The 16,533-nt window shown below is 41.5% G+C and overlaps 1 protein-coding gene across 2 annotated transcripts in view; it reads left to right on the top strand.

Moving 5' to 3' along the window:
• The window catches only part of COL22A1 (collagen type XXII alpha 1 chain), a 327,910-nt gene that overhangs the window by 273,523 nt on the left and 37,854 nt on the right, over positions 1-16,533 (top strand). For both annotated transcript variants that reach the window (XM_028852945.2, XM_077942884.1), the window contains exons 47-50: positions 6,092-6,145; positions 7,983-8,036; positions 12,317-12,370; positions 16,428-16,481. In XM_028852945.2, coding sequence (XP_028708778.2) covers positions 6,092-6,145; positions 7,983-8,036; positions 12,317-12,370; positions 16,428-16,481 — 216 coding nt within the window. The remainder of the gene's footprint in view (positions 1-6,091; positions 6,146-7,982; positions 8,037-12,316; positions 12,371-16,427; positions 16,482-16,533) is intronic.

Raw genomic sequence — 16,533 nt, 5'->3', positions numbered from 1 at the left:
CCTGACCTCTTGGTCTGCCCGCCTTGGCCTCCCAAAGTGCTGAAATTAGAGGTGTGGGCCACCACACCCGGCCAGAATTGTCTTTATTCAAAGAAGTAAAGCATATCAATTAAACAGATAAGGAGTTAGCTCCATGAAGTATGGACTGTTTTCTCCTTCAGCCCAACCCTGCATGCAGTGCTGATGTTTTTAGTAATGGCCCTGCTTTTGTTCCCTCGTAATTTGCTTCAATGGAGGGCTTGCTCCTTTAAATACCCTGAGAATAGAAAGCTTCCATCGAGAAAAAAAGAAAACAATTAGTGCTGCATCTGAAAGACAGGGGTTCTTCTTGCTCCATTTAGGAGTTGATGGTCACTCCAACCACAAGAAGTCCTTGGGGCATGTGGTCTAACTCTGCATGATGAGCCCCAGGCAGTTGCATTGGGCAGGGTGCTCAGTGTTCCAAGGAGCAGGTTAGTATCTCCTGCAATGGTCAGCATGATGCTAGGAGGCAGAGCTGTTGTTTCACTTTACAGATGAGGAAACTAAGGTTTAACAAGATTAAATGCCACAGCTACAAAACTAGCAGGTACTATAACTGGGGTTGACCCCTGCTAGTCCAACTTCAGTACCCCAAGTAGTTATTGTCCTGTCATACTCTTTAGTAATAGCTGATACCAGCACCAGCACCCAGGACAGCTCCTAGTGGGGTGCAATGCTTTAGTTTACACTATATCTCCTAATGCTCCTGTCAGCAATAGCTGCCCCTTATCACCACTTACTGTTGAGAAAATGCGTCACAGAAGGGTTAAATGTGTCCTCCGTGGACTCAGTCTATTATGGTCCTTGGCTTCAAAGCCAAGCCAACTTCTATGCTTGTCATTTACCCCACACCACTTTCCAGAAAATAGACAGAAGGACTGTTTCATTTCCTCACTGTTCAACTTCATTTATCAAATAGTATCTCCGCTAGACTTGGGGATGTGAAGATGAGTTTGTAAACTGAAAATGCTACCCTTGATGGAGTACTTACAATTATTGTCAGCATCCTTTCACAACCAAAGGCTCTGGGCGTTCATTGGTCTCATGCACTGCCAAGAGGGTTTGGTTCCTTTGCAATTGCAGCACAGCATCAGGGAAGCAGCTTCCCCAAGATTTATCTTACAGATTTGCAGCTGCTCTCTTCAGTGGCCAGCATGAGGAGGTTCATGCCACATGGTCAACTACAGAGCTCCATTCTAGTACTATGAACTTGCATAAAACACTAACTTTAAGATACAGGGTCTGGAGATTGTTGCTGCAGTTGTGATTATGATCTGTGTAAAGGAGAAAGAAGCAACAAGATGGTAACCACAGCAATGACCCTGGGAGCGTGTATTCTACAGAGTCAGACGTAAATGCCTTGTCTGGGTTGGAAATGATGACTATTCTGTCCCCTACAAAAAGCGTTTTTATTTCTTTCTCATCACATGTTACCAACCAGTAGTAGGACCTAAAGGGGGCCTGTCATGGACCCAGAGACACCCAATGAGCAAAAGTCCTCATTTGGAGGGTATGAATGACTCCAAGGAGGCAGAGATAATACCTGCTGCCATTGGCACTACCTGAAAAAGGCTTGGGATTCCCATCCTGCCCAGAAAATAACCCGGAGCCACTTACTCCATGTTCTTTCCCACAGCAGAAAATTCTTTCCATACATAACTGCCACAATTCTGAAAGATTCTCACCAAGCATCACCTTAACAGTTTCCTTTCAAGTCAGGAGGTATATAGAGAGGTCAGATATGGGCCATTCCTTCCACAGCCTGATTCTGTGACAGAGAAGAAAGACCCACAAGCTTGCAGCGAACACTTAGGAATGTATGATGGAGGCAGGAAGCCAAAAAGGGCCGTGGACACAGGCCTGGGATCTGGAAGCCAGTGGTCCCCAACCCGCTATGCCTCTTATTAGTTAAGTGAATTTTCCTTGCTAATTATAGGACTTGGGCATTTATTTATCTGAACCTTGGGTCCCTCATCAGTACCTTGTGTCCCTCATCTGAGAAAGAACTGTACAACCTGTCTCAGAATGAGAATGTGAGAACTGAAGAAGGGGAATTTACAAATCACAGCAGGTAGGAAGCATTTAATACATGTAACTGCAAGTGGTCCTTATAATACTTGCTTCATTTGAGTTAACAACAACCACAACAAATTGTCAGAAGAAGTGTAAACAACTGAAAGAAAACTAACACCATGGAACAAGGGGTAACCTGTGAAGGCCACCTGGAGGAGGTAGGATTTTAATTGTCACCTGGAGGAGGCAGGGTTTTAGTTGCCACCTGGAGGAGGCAGGGTTTTAGTTGCATTGGAGGGTTAGTCAGGAAGTTACCAGCTATCGATGGAGAAAGGTTTTCCAAGCAGGACAACAGCACATAAAAGTTTAGGAGAAGGGTTTGTTTTGAGAGTAGTAGAGAGTTACTAACCGGGGAAAGTTTAGTCCCTGCCCTCAACAGTTTGAAAACCTTTTGAGAAAATCGCCTGTTCAGTGTATTCATGAAGGACAGCACTCTTAGCGCAATTACTGGTATGAATGTACCTTCCAAATGATTGTTTTATCATGTGCTTAGCACATGATGGTGCTGGAAAAATGTAATTAAAAACAAAATCTTCTCCTAACTCAGAGAGGTTTTCCATGAAGGTAGAAGAGAAAGAAAACAATTTTATTATTGAATAGCATTAAACCAGAATGTGATTTGCATTACAGACAATATGCTAAGAGACTGCAAAGACAGAAAGAAATCTACTCTTTTAGATAGCCAAGCTGATACAGCCGCCTATCACATACATGTTCTCAAGATAAGCAATAACTAGTCCTTAAGTGAGAAGATTTAATGGTACCACATGTTCTTCCTAGATTCACCTGGTAATTGCGGTGGGTGTCTGTGTGTCTGTGTTAACTAATTGACCTTATTCAAAGCAAAGGTAAACTTCTCACATCTTCATGGCAGGAAATGGATTTGCAACTTGGAGCCGGTCATCTGCTGAAGTTGGGCTTCTACTGTTTGACAGGAACTGGGAGATAGATAGGAATGCTATCTTCTTTGTTGATTCTATTTCAAAGAGATGGTTCCTAGGTCCTTGAGAAAGACATTCCCGGCTTCCTGGGTCACAAAGCTAGCAAAAGTCTCATTTAGCTTTTAAAAGTATTTACATACCTTTCAAAGAGACCCCCCACCACCAAAAAAAAAAAAAAAAAAAAACCCAAAAAACTCACAATAACAAGTTTTCTAAAGTAAGTGTTTTCAGGAAACAGAGTGGGGCAAAGTTTCTTTCCTTATTTTCAACTGGGGGAATTAAGCCCTGGGAATGGCTCTTTAATAAACCTCTTCTGAAGAGGACTAAACTAACAAAATGATGAGCTGGTAATCTCCCTGGAATATGAATTCCCAGTGGACAGGGTTTTTATCTGTTTTGTTGACTGTTATATCTCCAGTGTATAGAAAGGTATCTGGCCCATGCTCAGCATAGTCACTCAGTCTTTCTGACTATAAATCCAGTGCACTTGACGTTTTGAAACTAGTTGGACAAGGCATCATGGTCTAGGAAAATAGCCAGAAAAGTAATACGGGCAGAGAAAGCCAGCTTGGATATTTGATCATCAGACAAATGGATCTGGATTAGATTCCAGACCTTGCTTTCTATAAGCTTTGTGAGCTCAGGTGAGTGACTGAACTGGGCTGGACTTCAGATTTATTATCTAACACTCTGATAATAAGCCCTACCTCATAGAGTAGACTTACTGGCTCAATAAGAGAATAAAGACGTATTAAATATTTTTGCATCAGTTCAGGATATAAACAAGGAAATATATGTAATGGGATATCATGTGGGAAGCCTTGGCAGAGTTCCTGGAAGAGTCGGGGCTCTGTAAATGTCAGCCCCCTTCTCTGGAAGGAAGTGAGTCAGGCTTGGGGGTGGGTGTGTTTGCTTTGATCCCTGACTACGTTGGAGTAGGAGACAGGGACAACTGTGGAGATCCTTGAGCTGCTGACATTTTCAATGTTGCTACATGAGTGTTGAAAGTATTCTAAACCCAGACTGAGGACTGGAATTTGAAAGGAAGCCATTTACTTTTAAGGTAATTGTCCTAAATGTTAAGGAAGCAGTGGGCTATTCTATGTCACTTCTTTTCGTTGAGTACAACATGGTCTGCAGACGGTGTGCTGCCTTTATTTAGATTTAGAAACAGTAAAAATAATTACATAGAAAAATGTCAGAAGAAATGCTCTTTCTCTCTGACTCCATTTTTTTCTCTTCTAAACAATGGTATTTAGCACTTCACAGATATGAGCTCGCCTAACCCTCCTAATATATCACAGGAAGAGAGGGGTGATTATTGTGTAGTCACTGTCATCAGTGGTCTGCTGAGGTGGTAGAACAGTCTGGATTGAAAGAGAGCTGGACTTGATGTTTCCATGAGAGAATTTGGGGGCACTGGACCCCTGGAAGGACCCTCCTAGATGGACCTGCCCCTCATCCTTTATTTACTAGATGAACAAACTGAGACCAGAGAGGGAACATTATATGTTTAAGAATGCAAAGATAAGGGGCGACAGGCATAGAACCACAGCTAAGATTGACCTGCTGCCACAAACCTGTTTACTACATAATGCATTCTTTTAAAGGAATTGAAATGCTTTTGTTTAAAAACATTTTACAGAAACACACTTGTTAACAAAGGTAGAGCTAAGGTAGATAATAGTTAAAGGATTGGAACCTTTGGCTGTTACTTTCATGGGTGGTCTGTAAAAAGTATTTTTGGTAGGTTGTATATTTTGAGCATCTTGATGACCATGATGATGATGACAATGGCAATAATGATGACGATGAGGATGAGGATGATGGTGATGATGACCATAGTTGTGGTGTTGTTGATCATTATGATGTAGACAATGATGATGATGGTGAAGATGAGGATGATGATGGTGATGGTGACAGTGATGATAATTGCTCTGGTCGTGCTGATGTTGATGGTGATCGTGATTATGATCGTGATTATGGTGATGATGGTTATGGAATAATAACGATGGTGATGGTGATGATAATGATCATGATGATCATCATGGTGATAATGACAAAGAGAGTGATGATAGCTAATGTTTATTGAGAGCTAACACACAACCTGTTATAAGTCTAAGCACTTTGTCTATTGTAGGTCATTTAACTCTCACAGCAACCCCATGACAAAGATTATTTTATGATTCTCGAAGCAGACAGAGAGTTTAATTGTCTTGTCCAATGACACACAGTTAGCAAGTGGCAAAATAATAAACATAATAATTATACCTAAGATTTATTGAGCTCTTACTGTGTTCTGGGCTCTATGCTAAGTGTTTCCCATTTATTATTTTATTCTCTAACATTTCATGAGGTAGGCATCATTATTTTCTTGTTCTTGCAGGTTACAAAACAAACAAACAACTTGAGCAATTTTAGTGAAGTGGCTCCTCAAAGTCTCACAGCTAGTAAGGGAGGGAGCAAGAAACTTATGTGTGGATAAATTCTTCCAAAGCTTCCTGTGTGGTGCTGCTGCTCCTCCTGCCACCATCTAAACTTCTGCTTCTCCCTCACCCTCATACCTATTCTGCAAGGCCTGCAGACCCTGGTTTTTTTCTGCCTCTTTTCCTGCCACACCTGGAACACCACTTGTTTTTTAACCGACCCTTTTCTCTATAGCCTGGACCACTAGTCTATCCCACACTACACCCACAGCTAGAACCTAGGACAACTACTCATCCTTTTAATGGTTTCCAGTGCCTACAATTAAATCTAACATCAGATGTTGACATGCAAGGCTCTCAAAGAAATGAACCCTGCCTGCCTCCCCAGCCCCATTTCCTGCTGCCCCCTCTCCAACCCCGTACTCCAAATCCCAGTGAAGCCATTTTATCACACATCCTCAACAAGGCCCTGTTTCTATCTGCTGCCACCGTGTCTGAGCTACCACAAGAACTTGATAAGAGGTTTTTGCGGAATGAATGAATGAATGAATGAATGAATGCATGAAAATGCTTTTTGTTTCTCTGTTAAAGTTTCCAGTGACATCTTTCCTTTCTGTTTTTCCTTTCAAGGGAAGTCAAGGAGAACGTGGTACAGATGGTGAGGTTGGACAGAAAGGTGATCAGGTAAAAATTCACTTTATAAGGAACCATTCACCCTGAGAAGGAGCACTGTTTCTCCGAGGTGGCTTCCATTGTATAATGTCATTCCTTGTCTCTTCTTTGCCTGTAGCAGGATTTTAAAAAATCTAATTTTTATGGTTTTCATCTTGGTATCTCTGGTTCACTGTAAGTGCCCTCTTTCCCTTCTCTCTCCCAGAGAAGACTGCCTGCCCGCCCTTCCTCCCTCCTTTCCTTCCTGCCTTCCTTCCTTCCTTCCTTCCTTCCTTCCTTCCTTCCTTCCTTCCTTCCTTCCTTCCTTCCTTCCTTCCTTCCTTCCCCTTTCCTTTCCTTTCCTTTCCCCTTTCCTTTCTTTTCCTTTCCCCTTTCCTTTCTTTTCCTTTCCGTTCCGTTCCTTTCCTTTCCTTTCCTTTCCCCTTTCCTTTCCTTTTGTTTCTTCCTTCCTTTTCTTTCCTTTTCCTTTTTCATTTCTTTCTTTTTGTACTATTTTACCTTTACTGTTTTTTTTTTTTTCCCACTGAAATGGTCATTCATTACAAAATACCCCCTTCTTCCCTCCCATCATCTCAAGTTACTGTTATCTTGCTCTCTTGGTGCTAGCTGAAATGCTTCACAGACACTCCATGCTCTGGTCAGTGCATATCCAGGCCTGCTGGACCACTGCTCCTAACGTGCTATAGGATGGTACCAATGAGGGCTCGCTGCTCTCTCTGTGGATCTGAGCATGTCCTCCCTATCGTCCTCTATCCAGTGCAACCAGCTGATTTCTGCCCAGTACAATTCTACCAGCTTTGCTGCTGTCATCCTTTTCCCTGTTCTCTTTTCTCTCCTCTCCCAACTGCCCTCCCCTTTACTTCTCCCTCTCTTCTGCATCTCACAGCCAGTGCTCATTGTCAGCCAATTCCATGCCAGGTACTGCACCTGGCTCTGAGATCTGGAATGACTCGCGGACAGACTGCTGACCTCACTGGGCTTGCAGTTCAGTGAGGGCATGAGGGACATGAATGAGTAACCCACAGGCAGTGAGATGAGAGCTGTGCTCAAAGTCTGAATGAGCTCCTCGGCTAAAGTCTCTTCTATATTTGGAAAAACAAAATGTGTTTGGATTATTCTTATAAGAATGACTTATTAAAGGCAATGTACTCTACATTGAATGGTGTAGCCTGTGGTTTCAGTGGTAAGGCTTGGAGGTGGAGGGCAGAGAAATCATTTCTTTCTTGGTGGTTTGTTTGGTTTCATAACATTGTTGTACAAGACTAAGTGTTAGATTCCAAGCTTTGTTCTATAACTTTTTCAGCTTATTCTATAATATGCAATAGACTTCTCTACACATGGAGAAACAAATCTCTTGCTTAAAATAACTGTAATATTGCCGGGATATGAAGGCTGTAATTCAGTTAACCTAACCATTTCCATTGTGTACATTGTGTTTGTGTGCATTTGTTTGTGTTTTATGTTTTTATTATGAAACACTTCAAGCATATGTAAATAATAAAGACTGTAATAAAATGAACCTTTATGTACCCTGCACTTAACCACAACCACTTTCAATTATTATGACCCCTCCTGTTTTCATTTATATCCTCAACCATTTCTCCACACCCCCTGCCCACACCTTATTTTGAAGCAAATCCACTTTCAGGATATATTTGTTTTTATAAATGTTGTCAGGTACTATTGAGATACATAAAAAGAAGTCCCTTTTATTGTCAGTGTCTTTAATCAAAATTGTTTGTAGGGTTGGAAGGTGGATTCTGGATTGTTTCCTGAAATTTGATATTTGCACAAAGTAAAAAGTATTTTTTAGAGTCACTTTAAAGAATTGCATCTTTTATTTTCCCAGGGTCATCCTGGAGTTCCAGGTTTCATGGGGCCCCCAGGGAACCCTGGGCCACCAGTAAGTAATCATTTTTAATCCCCTCCTCTTTTGGCCTTGACATTTGAATGCATATCTGTACTCACCAGGCATGATATGACACTGAACATGTCTCTCATTTTAAGGGATGGGCCAATACCCAAAAGGTGACAGAGATGACCCAAAAATGCAAGTCCCATAGGCGTGTGGGGGAAAGTGCAGAGGGTCTGGAGTAGGCTTGAGGGACCATGTAATTAGAGTGATGTCGGGATTGGGGGACATTGGCAAAACGACAGATTTGCTTCTTCTTTTTTCAAATTGAGCTTGGGTGGGTAGGAAGCCAGTATTTCAAGGTTATCATGTCAAGCAAAGAAGGTAGAAAATGAGAAATCGTAAGCAGCTTTCCCCATGTTATAGGGAACCTGTCTTGTTATTATCTCAATGATCTCTACTGGTCCTCCTGAGCAGATGTTCTCTCTGCTCTTACAGTAGCTGTAGCGTAGACATTGACTGGTGCCCTTCTCAGCATTTCCCTCTCCCTTCAGTGTAGGCTGCCCATAGATTAGTCATGTTCCTCCTCTGATCAGAGTCCACTGCTGTTGCAGCCCACATATCCATCACGGGTAGCCATGGCAACAGGTACTGGAAATTAGTGTTCCTGCCAAGCCCAGGATCAGTCCCCTGGGATTTCCCATGGGTTCCGCACGAGACCGTTGTCCCAGACCTTGCAAGGAGAGGATTTCTGGAATGACTGAAAGACCACTGAAAAGGAATCCCCTTCAAATAGGAAATACCCTGTTCAAAAGTATAGTGAGAAGAGGTTCAGTTAGGAGTATAAATTTAAAATATATGAAATTAAGCTTGCTTTGTCTTCTTTTTAAACAACTCGACTTCTAGTTGTAACTGTGTGTTAATTAGGAGAATAAATTACGTTGTTTTAAGTGTATATTTTCAATAAAATCAGATGAAAACATGACATGGTATCTTTCACTTCATGTTGACTTTTAGAGCAAACTCACAAAAAGGTAAATTATCTACAAAAGCACTATTCAGTTTCCCAGAAAGCCTACTTTAAGTCTTTAATATTCAACCCATTTTCCTCCCATGTGCCCTTGATGTTAATATTATTTTTAATTTATCAGCCTCACATCTTACCTGGCCCAACTCTGCCATGTGCACATTTGTGAAGAATATTGTAGGGAATTTATCAGTTTGCTATCATTTAACTTCACAAAATTCTACAATTCTTTCAAGGTTTATAATTTCACTTAGTAATTTCTTTGCACTGTATCTGCATATTATTGGATTTTGTAGCATTTGACAATCAGCAAAAAGAGAAACTGATAATGATGCTGATACAATTGGTAGTCGGGAGAGGTGTTAGTGTTAAGCAAAGAGGGGCATTTGAGAGGCAACTAATTTTACTTAAAAATAGTTTATTCATGAATAATTTTATATTATGATGACATTAGCTTCCTTAATGACATTGTACACCTTAACAGCTGCGGATCTCAGCAAATGAATAATGGATTACAGCCTCATGCCCACTCCACCCTGGTAGTTCCAAACCCTATAACATGTTCCCAGTGAAACCAAAACCCTGATCTCTTCTCACTGGAAGCTGCAGTAAGTTAGAACTCTACGACTACTGTAGGAAATGACTCCTGGCTTATTATTCTCATGCTAGATGATGTATTGGAGGCCCAGAAACAATCATAATCAGAAGCCAGCTTGTCTGTCTCCAGCTGATTAATGCTTTCAGTTCACTTGGCAGATGTTTATTGAGCTTCTATTTTGTGTTGTGCCTTGTACTGTTAATAGACTGTGGGAATGGATGCTGAGGCAGCTGCCTGTTTAGGTTCAGCAGCCAGTCATGCAGAAGCAACTCCACAGCAGAAAATTAGCCTTTCTGGTCATGGAGGCATTGTTTTAGTTCTACTCTTTGTTGTTGCTTGTTTTCAAGTGCTTATTAATTGTCAGGCCCTGTTGGAAATACACAGGGATATGGGTAGCGAGCTGACAAAGCTCTTTCTTTTGGTGTTTATTTTCTGGTGCTCAATCAGCATCCTTATTCCAGATAAAACCCTTACCCCATCCCCATATGCAGGAGGAAGTTTTGTTCCAACTTGGCAAGATTCCAGACTCTAGGCTGCCAGAAGGTTTTTATCAAAGTTATGTAGAAAAATTTAGATTTGTTATATTAGCTTTGGACTAGATATTTAATTAAAGCATGAACCTTAGGCTACTTGTTAAAATATTATCACTATCCCTTTTTTTCATGAACATTTACTGGGTCCCTACCTAGTAGAAGCGATAGAGACACATCCAACTGCATCCTGCCCTAGAAGTTTGTCATACATAGAAAATAAGACAGATCTTCTACAGCTATCTCAAATTTCCTGGAGGTCTAAGACCATGATGTAGTCATTTTTGTGTCTCTAACATTTGGCCTGTACCTAGTACAATTTAGGCACTCGATAAAAGTATGCAACGATTAAATACAGGCTACTGGAAAGACATCAATAGAGTACTGTGGGAACTTGCTTGTTTATGCTTTTATATTTAGTTAATATCTGCAGGATTCCTTGTCTTGGGGTGGACAATAGGCACTTCTATTCATGGAAGTTCTCTATTGGACAGCCCTTAGCATTTCTCTGGTGCTAACTCCTTATGTATCATGAATTCCATTTTCTCAGCAACCCACATAAAATAGGCGCTGTTCTTTTCCTTCATTTTACAAAGGAACTGAAGCACAGAGGGGTCAGGTAACTTTCCTAAGCTTATACAGCTGTTCAGTGGAGAAATGGGATATCAGCTCAGGAACTCTGACTGTAAGAGGCTACACTCTGACTGATACCCTCTCTTCTAAGCCTAGCACCTTGTAAGCATTGCCTCATTACTCCTCCCCTTCCTAATGGCATGTGCAGTTTCCAGCCTTTCACTGTTAAGGAAACTAAAGCTTAGAGATGTTACATGACTCAACCAAAGCTAGTAAGAGGCATAGATGTGAATTTGTCTAAAGAACTGCTGCCTTTATAACCCAGTTAGTTCGACTTCTAATTCATTCATTTATTCAAGAATATTGAATATTTACTATATCCCGGGTACTGTTTTAGTTCCAGTGAGAAGGAAATAAAATGGAAGTTCTTGACCTCATGAAGTAGGAGGTGTGTGGAAGGAGATAGACAATAAATAAATAAGAAATAAATAAACACTAGCATGTCAGATGTTTGCAGGTGCTATGGAGGAAGGTAGACAGACAAGGACAGGGATGATGAAGGGTAAGTCTTTCAATTTGGGGTCTGGTAGGCAGAAAACCTTTCACTGAGAAGCTGATATCTAAGCTAAGACCTGCAGGATGGGAGGGTATGAGGCCTATGCATATGTGGGGGACTAGAATATAGGGGGAAAAACAGCATATGCAAGAGCCCCTGGCAAAAGTGTGCCTGGAGCTCACTTTGAGCTCCTTGCTCAGCTGCATAGAAGTCTTCTTCCATTCATCCATCTGTGCATCTCTTCACCCTTGAGTTGACACAGCAATTGCCTTCCTAATCTCCTGGAAGATAAATCTAGTTGTCCATGTATTGCTTTTTGTCCTGAAATGTTACTGGATACTAGCTGAAAATGCCCATCCTGAAGTGAGTTCATTTACTGTTTTCAAAGGGGTGACTGCCTGGCTAATGCATTGGCCCTTCCTAAAATGTGGATGCTGTTGTCCCAACATCTTGTATTCCCAGAGAATAGCTCAGCCTGATGAAGAGGCAGAAGCATGTTTGAAATATTTATGGTTCAGGAAGCTAGGAAAGGGCACAGAATGTAAGATCTGCATGTTGCCATATTAGGCTGTTTTTACATTGCTACAAGGAAATACCTGAGGTTGAATCATTTATAAAGAAAAGAGATTTATTGGCTCAGTTCTGTAGATTATACGAACATGGTATCAGCATCTGGCTGACTTCTGATGAGACCACAGGGAACTTCCCATCATAGAGGAAGGCCAGGTGTGTCACATGGCAAGAGCAGGAGCAAGAGAGTAAGGGTGGGGAAGTCCTAGACTTTTAAACAACCAGATCTTGCATGAACTGAGTGGGAGCTCACTTGTCACCAAGGGGATTGTGCTAAAGCATTCGTGAGAGATCTGTCCCCATGATTCAATCACCTCCCACCAGGACCCACCTACAATGTTGGGAACCACATTTCAACGTGAGATTTGAAGGGGACAAATAACCAACCATATCATTTGCTTTGTATTTAAAGCAGAGGGTGCTAATGACCTCTGTCCAGATGCACAAGAAACTAGCTTTCTGCCTTGTCTTTTTTAGGGGGCAGATGGAATTGCAGGAGCTGCTGGACCACCAGGAATCCAAGGGTCACCTGTAAGTTCCTCAAGGAATGGGATCTGTTTTTAGTCTATCTTTAGCCTTTCTGGAACCTCAAGTGTCTACCAATCCTGCTCTGGTCGTGTGTTACTCCTGTGGCTCACATATTTTTGAGGTTCTTTTCACTTCAAGTCTTGCAGTGAAACTGCAGGAGGGTTTGCTTTCTGTTGGACACCTGGTTACTTTGCTACTAAAGTAAAGGTTTGGTTGAAATGATATGAAAATCTGTGATTCCAGAATTCAGTTTACAACCGTCAATGCAAATAGGTCCTAGATTTAGGCCCCATATCTCAACTTCTTGTCAGTGTGGTTTCTATTTTGAGCAGGTGCAGGGAAATGGAAAAGCTCAGCACTAACTCACTTAGGACTACGGTGTGCACCAGGGGAATATCAGGCAAGAGGCAGCTATTGTTATCCCAACTGTTCAAAAGAGGAGAGTGGAATTAAAAAGAAGTCACTAGTCAAGGACCCCGAACCATAACTAGTGGAGTTGGCATTTGAACCCAAGGCTTTGATCTCAAAATCCAGATTTCATTTCGTGAAGTTGCCAGAACCATTCTTGGTTTCAATGCCATAAAAGGTGAACCACAGTTTAGTAGGTATTATGTTATTAGCCAATACATGCATGGCATGTAAATGAATATACGGTACATAAATATTCCTTACCTCATCTGACAGCTCCTCCCACTTCAGCCCTGTAAGTTAGAAAGGCCATGAATCATTATCACCGTTTTATAAATAAGGAAAGTGGGAATTGGAGAAGTGAAATGTCCAGTTCGGGGTCACGCAGTGAGGGAACGTCAGAGCCAGGCACAATTCCTAGGCCACAGGAATCTCACCATCATATTCCAAGGCCAGCTAGCAAGCAGGCCATCCCTACCCTGGTATCTCTGGAGTTCTGTGCAAAGGGCATGTTCAAAGGACATTATTACTTAATAAGACTTCCTCCATGTCAAAGGAGGAGGTCAGAGTCCCATGGGGTTATGTCACTTGGTCAGAGTCATACAGGAAATTAGTGTCCAAGCTGGGAGTTGAGTCAATTTGAGATTTCTCGGTTCAGTGCTCCTTCTGCTATTCCACATTGACCCACCGTGTGGGTGGTCCAGGCAGCCAGAGGGATGCTGAGTCTGAAAAATCACAGCCACCTGGTTCTGTTTAGGATGCTCATCTGGTCAATCCTCTTGAAGCCACCCATCTAGAAGTCCCAGGATGAATAAAATATAAAATATACTGGGCTGGGCACAGTGGCTCACGCCTGTAATCACAGCTCTTTGGGAGACCGAGGTGGACAGATCACGAGGTCAGGAGATTGAGACCATCCTGGCTAACACAATGAAACCCTGTCTCTACTAAAAATACAAAAAATTAGCTGGGCGTGATAACACATTCCTGTAGTCCCAGCTACTCGGGATGGTGAGGCAGGAGAATCACTTGAACCCAGGAGGTGGAAGTTGCAGTAAGCCGAGATTGCACTACGGCACTCCAGCCTGGGCAACAGAGTGAGACTCTGTCTCAAAAAAAAAAAAAAAAAAAAGTGGATCTCTGATATAAAACTATGACATTCTTAGAAATGAAACTGTACTAAATAAGATTTTGATTCTGTCATGGGACTGCTCCTCAAGCTATGGCAGCACTTGAAGCTGTCCGTGGTGCTGAAACTTTACCATAACCGTCAAACCAGAATATAGTGTAAGTTTTCTTTGCCCAGTGAGCATTGGTAGTTTCAAAATAGAAGTAATTTTTTTTTTCTTTTTCTTTTAGACAGAGTCTCACTCTTGTTGCCCAGGCTGGAGTGCAGTGGCATGATCTCGGCTCACTGCAACCTCTGTCTCCTTGGTTCAAGCGATTTCCGACTATTTTTTGTATTTTTAGTAGAGACGGCGTTTCACCCTGTGGGCCAGGCTGATCTTGAACTCCTGACCTCAAGTGATCCTCCTGCCTTGGCCTCCCAAAGTGCTAGGATTACAGGCAGGAGCCATGGCGCCCAGACAATAGAAGTAATTTTTAAAAGTCAAATGGGGGCAAAATTATAATAAAAAGATACATACAAACCTTAGTTCTGTTGTATTTCGAATTAAAAGACAAACTGTTTGGCAGACTTTTTGACACAAAATAAAGGCCTTTGCTTTGATTTTTGGTAATGAATGGAGTCCCTTGTCATCAGTCACGTAAAAAGAATATCCACTGATCACTTTTTGTTATTTTTTGAAAAGCGGTTTGAAAATATAGCAACATATGTGTAACAATATGAATGTGGAGTTCTAGATTGTTAGAATTTTTTTCCTAATCTTTTGTAGGTCTCTTATCTTATAGCTGTATCGATTTAGATGGTGAGTGGTGAATGACTCACTTTTGGCCAGTGTCTTCAAAACTCTGCGTTAACTTCCATAAAAAGTGTATTCTTTTTTCCACCTAAATTTTACTGGATTGTTTAATCAACAATTAAATTGTATGACTTTCATAGCAAATAACTGATGCAAACAGGCTTAGGAACAAGCACACTGACCCCTTGCAAGCCTTCAACTCCTCCGGTAGGAAGAGTCAAGCAAGGGTGTACTGCAGGCAAGGGTGTACTGCAGTGTTGTGATCAGGCATGGGTGTTTGGAGAGGATGGGGAAGCTGGTTTATAATGGGGGCTGGTCAAGTGGAGGTTGGTTAGGAGTCTACCATGCTTTAATTTTCAGCTTCTCTGCCAATGGAACTGGTTTCTAAATAAATAAAAGTCTAGTGATGGCAAGAAGACTGAACAGGGAGTCAGAGGTGGAGTTCTTTCCTGGATCTGCCACATTCTTATTATGGGACCATGCCTTCCTCACCTGAGTTTAAAGAGAATGGTCTAACATAGTACTTGGCAAACTTTTTCCATAAAGAACCAATTAGCAAACACTTAATGGAAAATCAGCCTTTGACAACATGCAAACCAGTGGGTGTGACTGTGTTCTGATAAAACTTCATTTAACAAATCTGGTAATGGGCTGGAGTTTGCTGACTCCAGTTCTAGATCACTGGTATTTCCACACTAGGGAATTTGAAAAATAAGCATCCAGGAAGGAACCCAGGAAACTCCATTATCAATAATTAAAAATCTCTAATAATAGCTCTATCTTTGTCTCAGGTTGACCAAAAATATCCACTTAATTTTCTTATGTGTTTGTAGGTGTTGTGATGTGGAGAGGGGTGAATATTTTATTTTTTCCTGGTTGTTATTATGCATTGGCCTAAACCTTAAGAATACCTCATTTTGTTGGCATGTGAATTAGAATGTAAAACCTGGCATCCGTGTCTTATCTCCCAGTAAACACTAGTAGGAGATTAGAAAGTTGTCAGCTCTAAATACTCACGATAAAGACACGGGGTGATATGATAATACTCACCATGATAGGAATTAGGGCACTGATTAGATAATACTGCTTTATAAGCTCTGATTGATACTTATGTAAGTCTTTGATGAATGAAATGGGAAATAAAATATTAATTAATGAAATTTGGTACAACAGTTTTTCAAATACAAGAAAAGAGAGAGTAAAGCAATTATTGGTAAAACATGTAAGAGCCTCTGGAAAAAATGATGAAAATAATGAACTATCCACTATGCATGCCACCGGTCTTCTCCCCACTTGTGTACAGTTCTGTACGCACAACACCTCAAGGTCCTGAGGTATATGCTATATGGGTAGAGAATGTGAACTTCAGGAAGTCTGGGGACAAATACAGAGTTGGATCTGGACTCAGGTCTTGTGGATACTAAAACCCCAATAGCTTCTTCCCACGGGCATTCCAATATTCAGTTTTCCCTAAGCCTATGTATTAATAATATGGCCAGAATGAGTCCTAGTGTGTGTACCAAGAGGGGTGACTATGCTCAGTCCCAGGGAACCTGAGTGCCTTGGGGGAAACACAGCTCAGAAAGCCATGAGGCTGATACAGAAGCACCCCTTGTTTCTTACCACTCACTCCCCAAACCCATGAATGCAGTTCCGTGTGAAGTCAGTCATTTACTTCCAAAAAAAACAGCAAAGGTTTTCATGGTGTTTTTATGTCTTGGATCTTTTAGGGGAAAGAAGGCCCTCCTGGCCCCCAAGGCCCATCTGGATTGCCAGGAATCCCAGTAAGTGGCTTTTATAAAAGCAAACAAACAAACAAACAAAACCTAGTTTCTT

This window comes from Macaca mulatta, chromosome 8 (genome assembly GCF_049350105.2).
Source record: "Macaca mulatta isolate MMU2019108-1 chromosome 8, T2T-MMU8v2.0, whole genome shotgun sequence".
Lineage (NCBI taxonomy): Eukaryota > Metazoa > Chordata > Mammalia > Primates > Cercopithecidae > Macaca > Macaca mulatta.
This window is presented reverse-complemented; position numbering and strand designations above follow the sequence as displayed.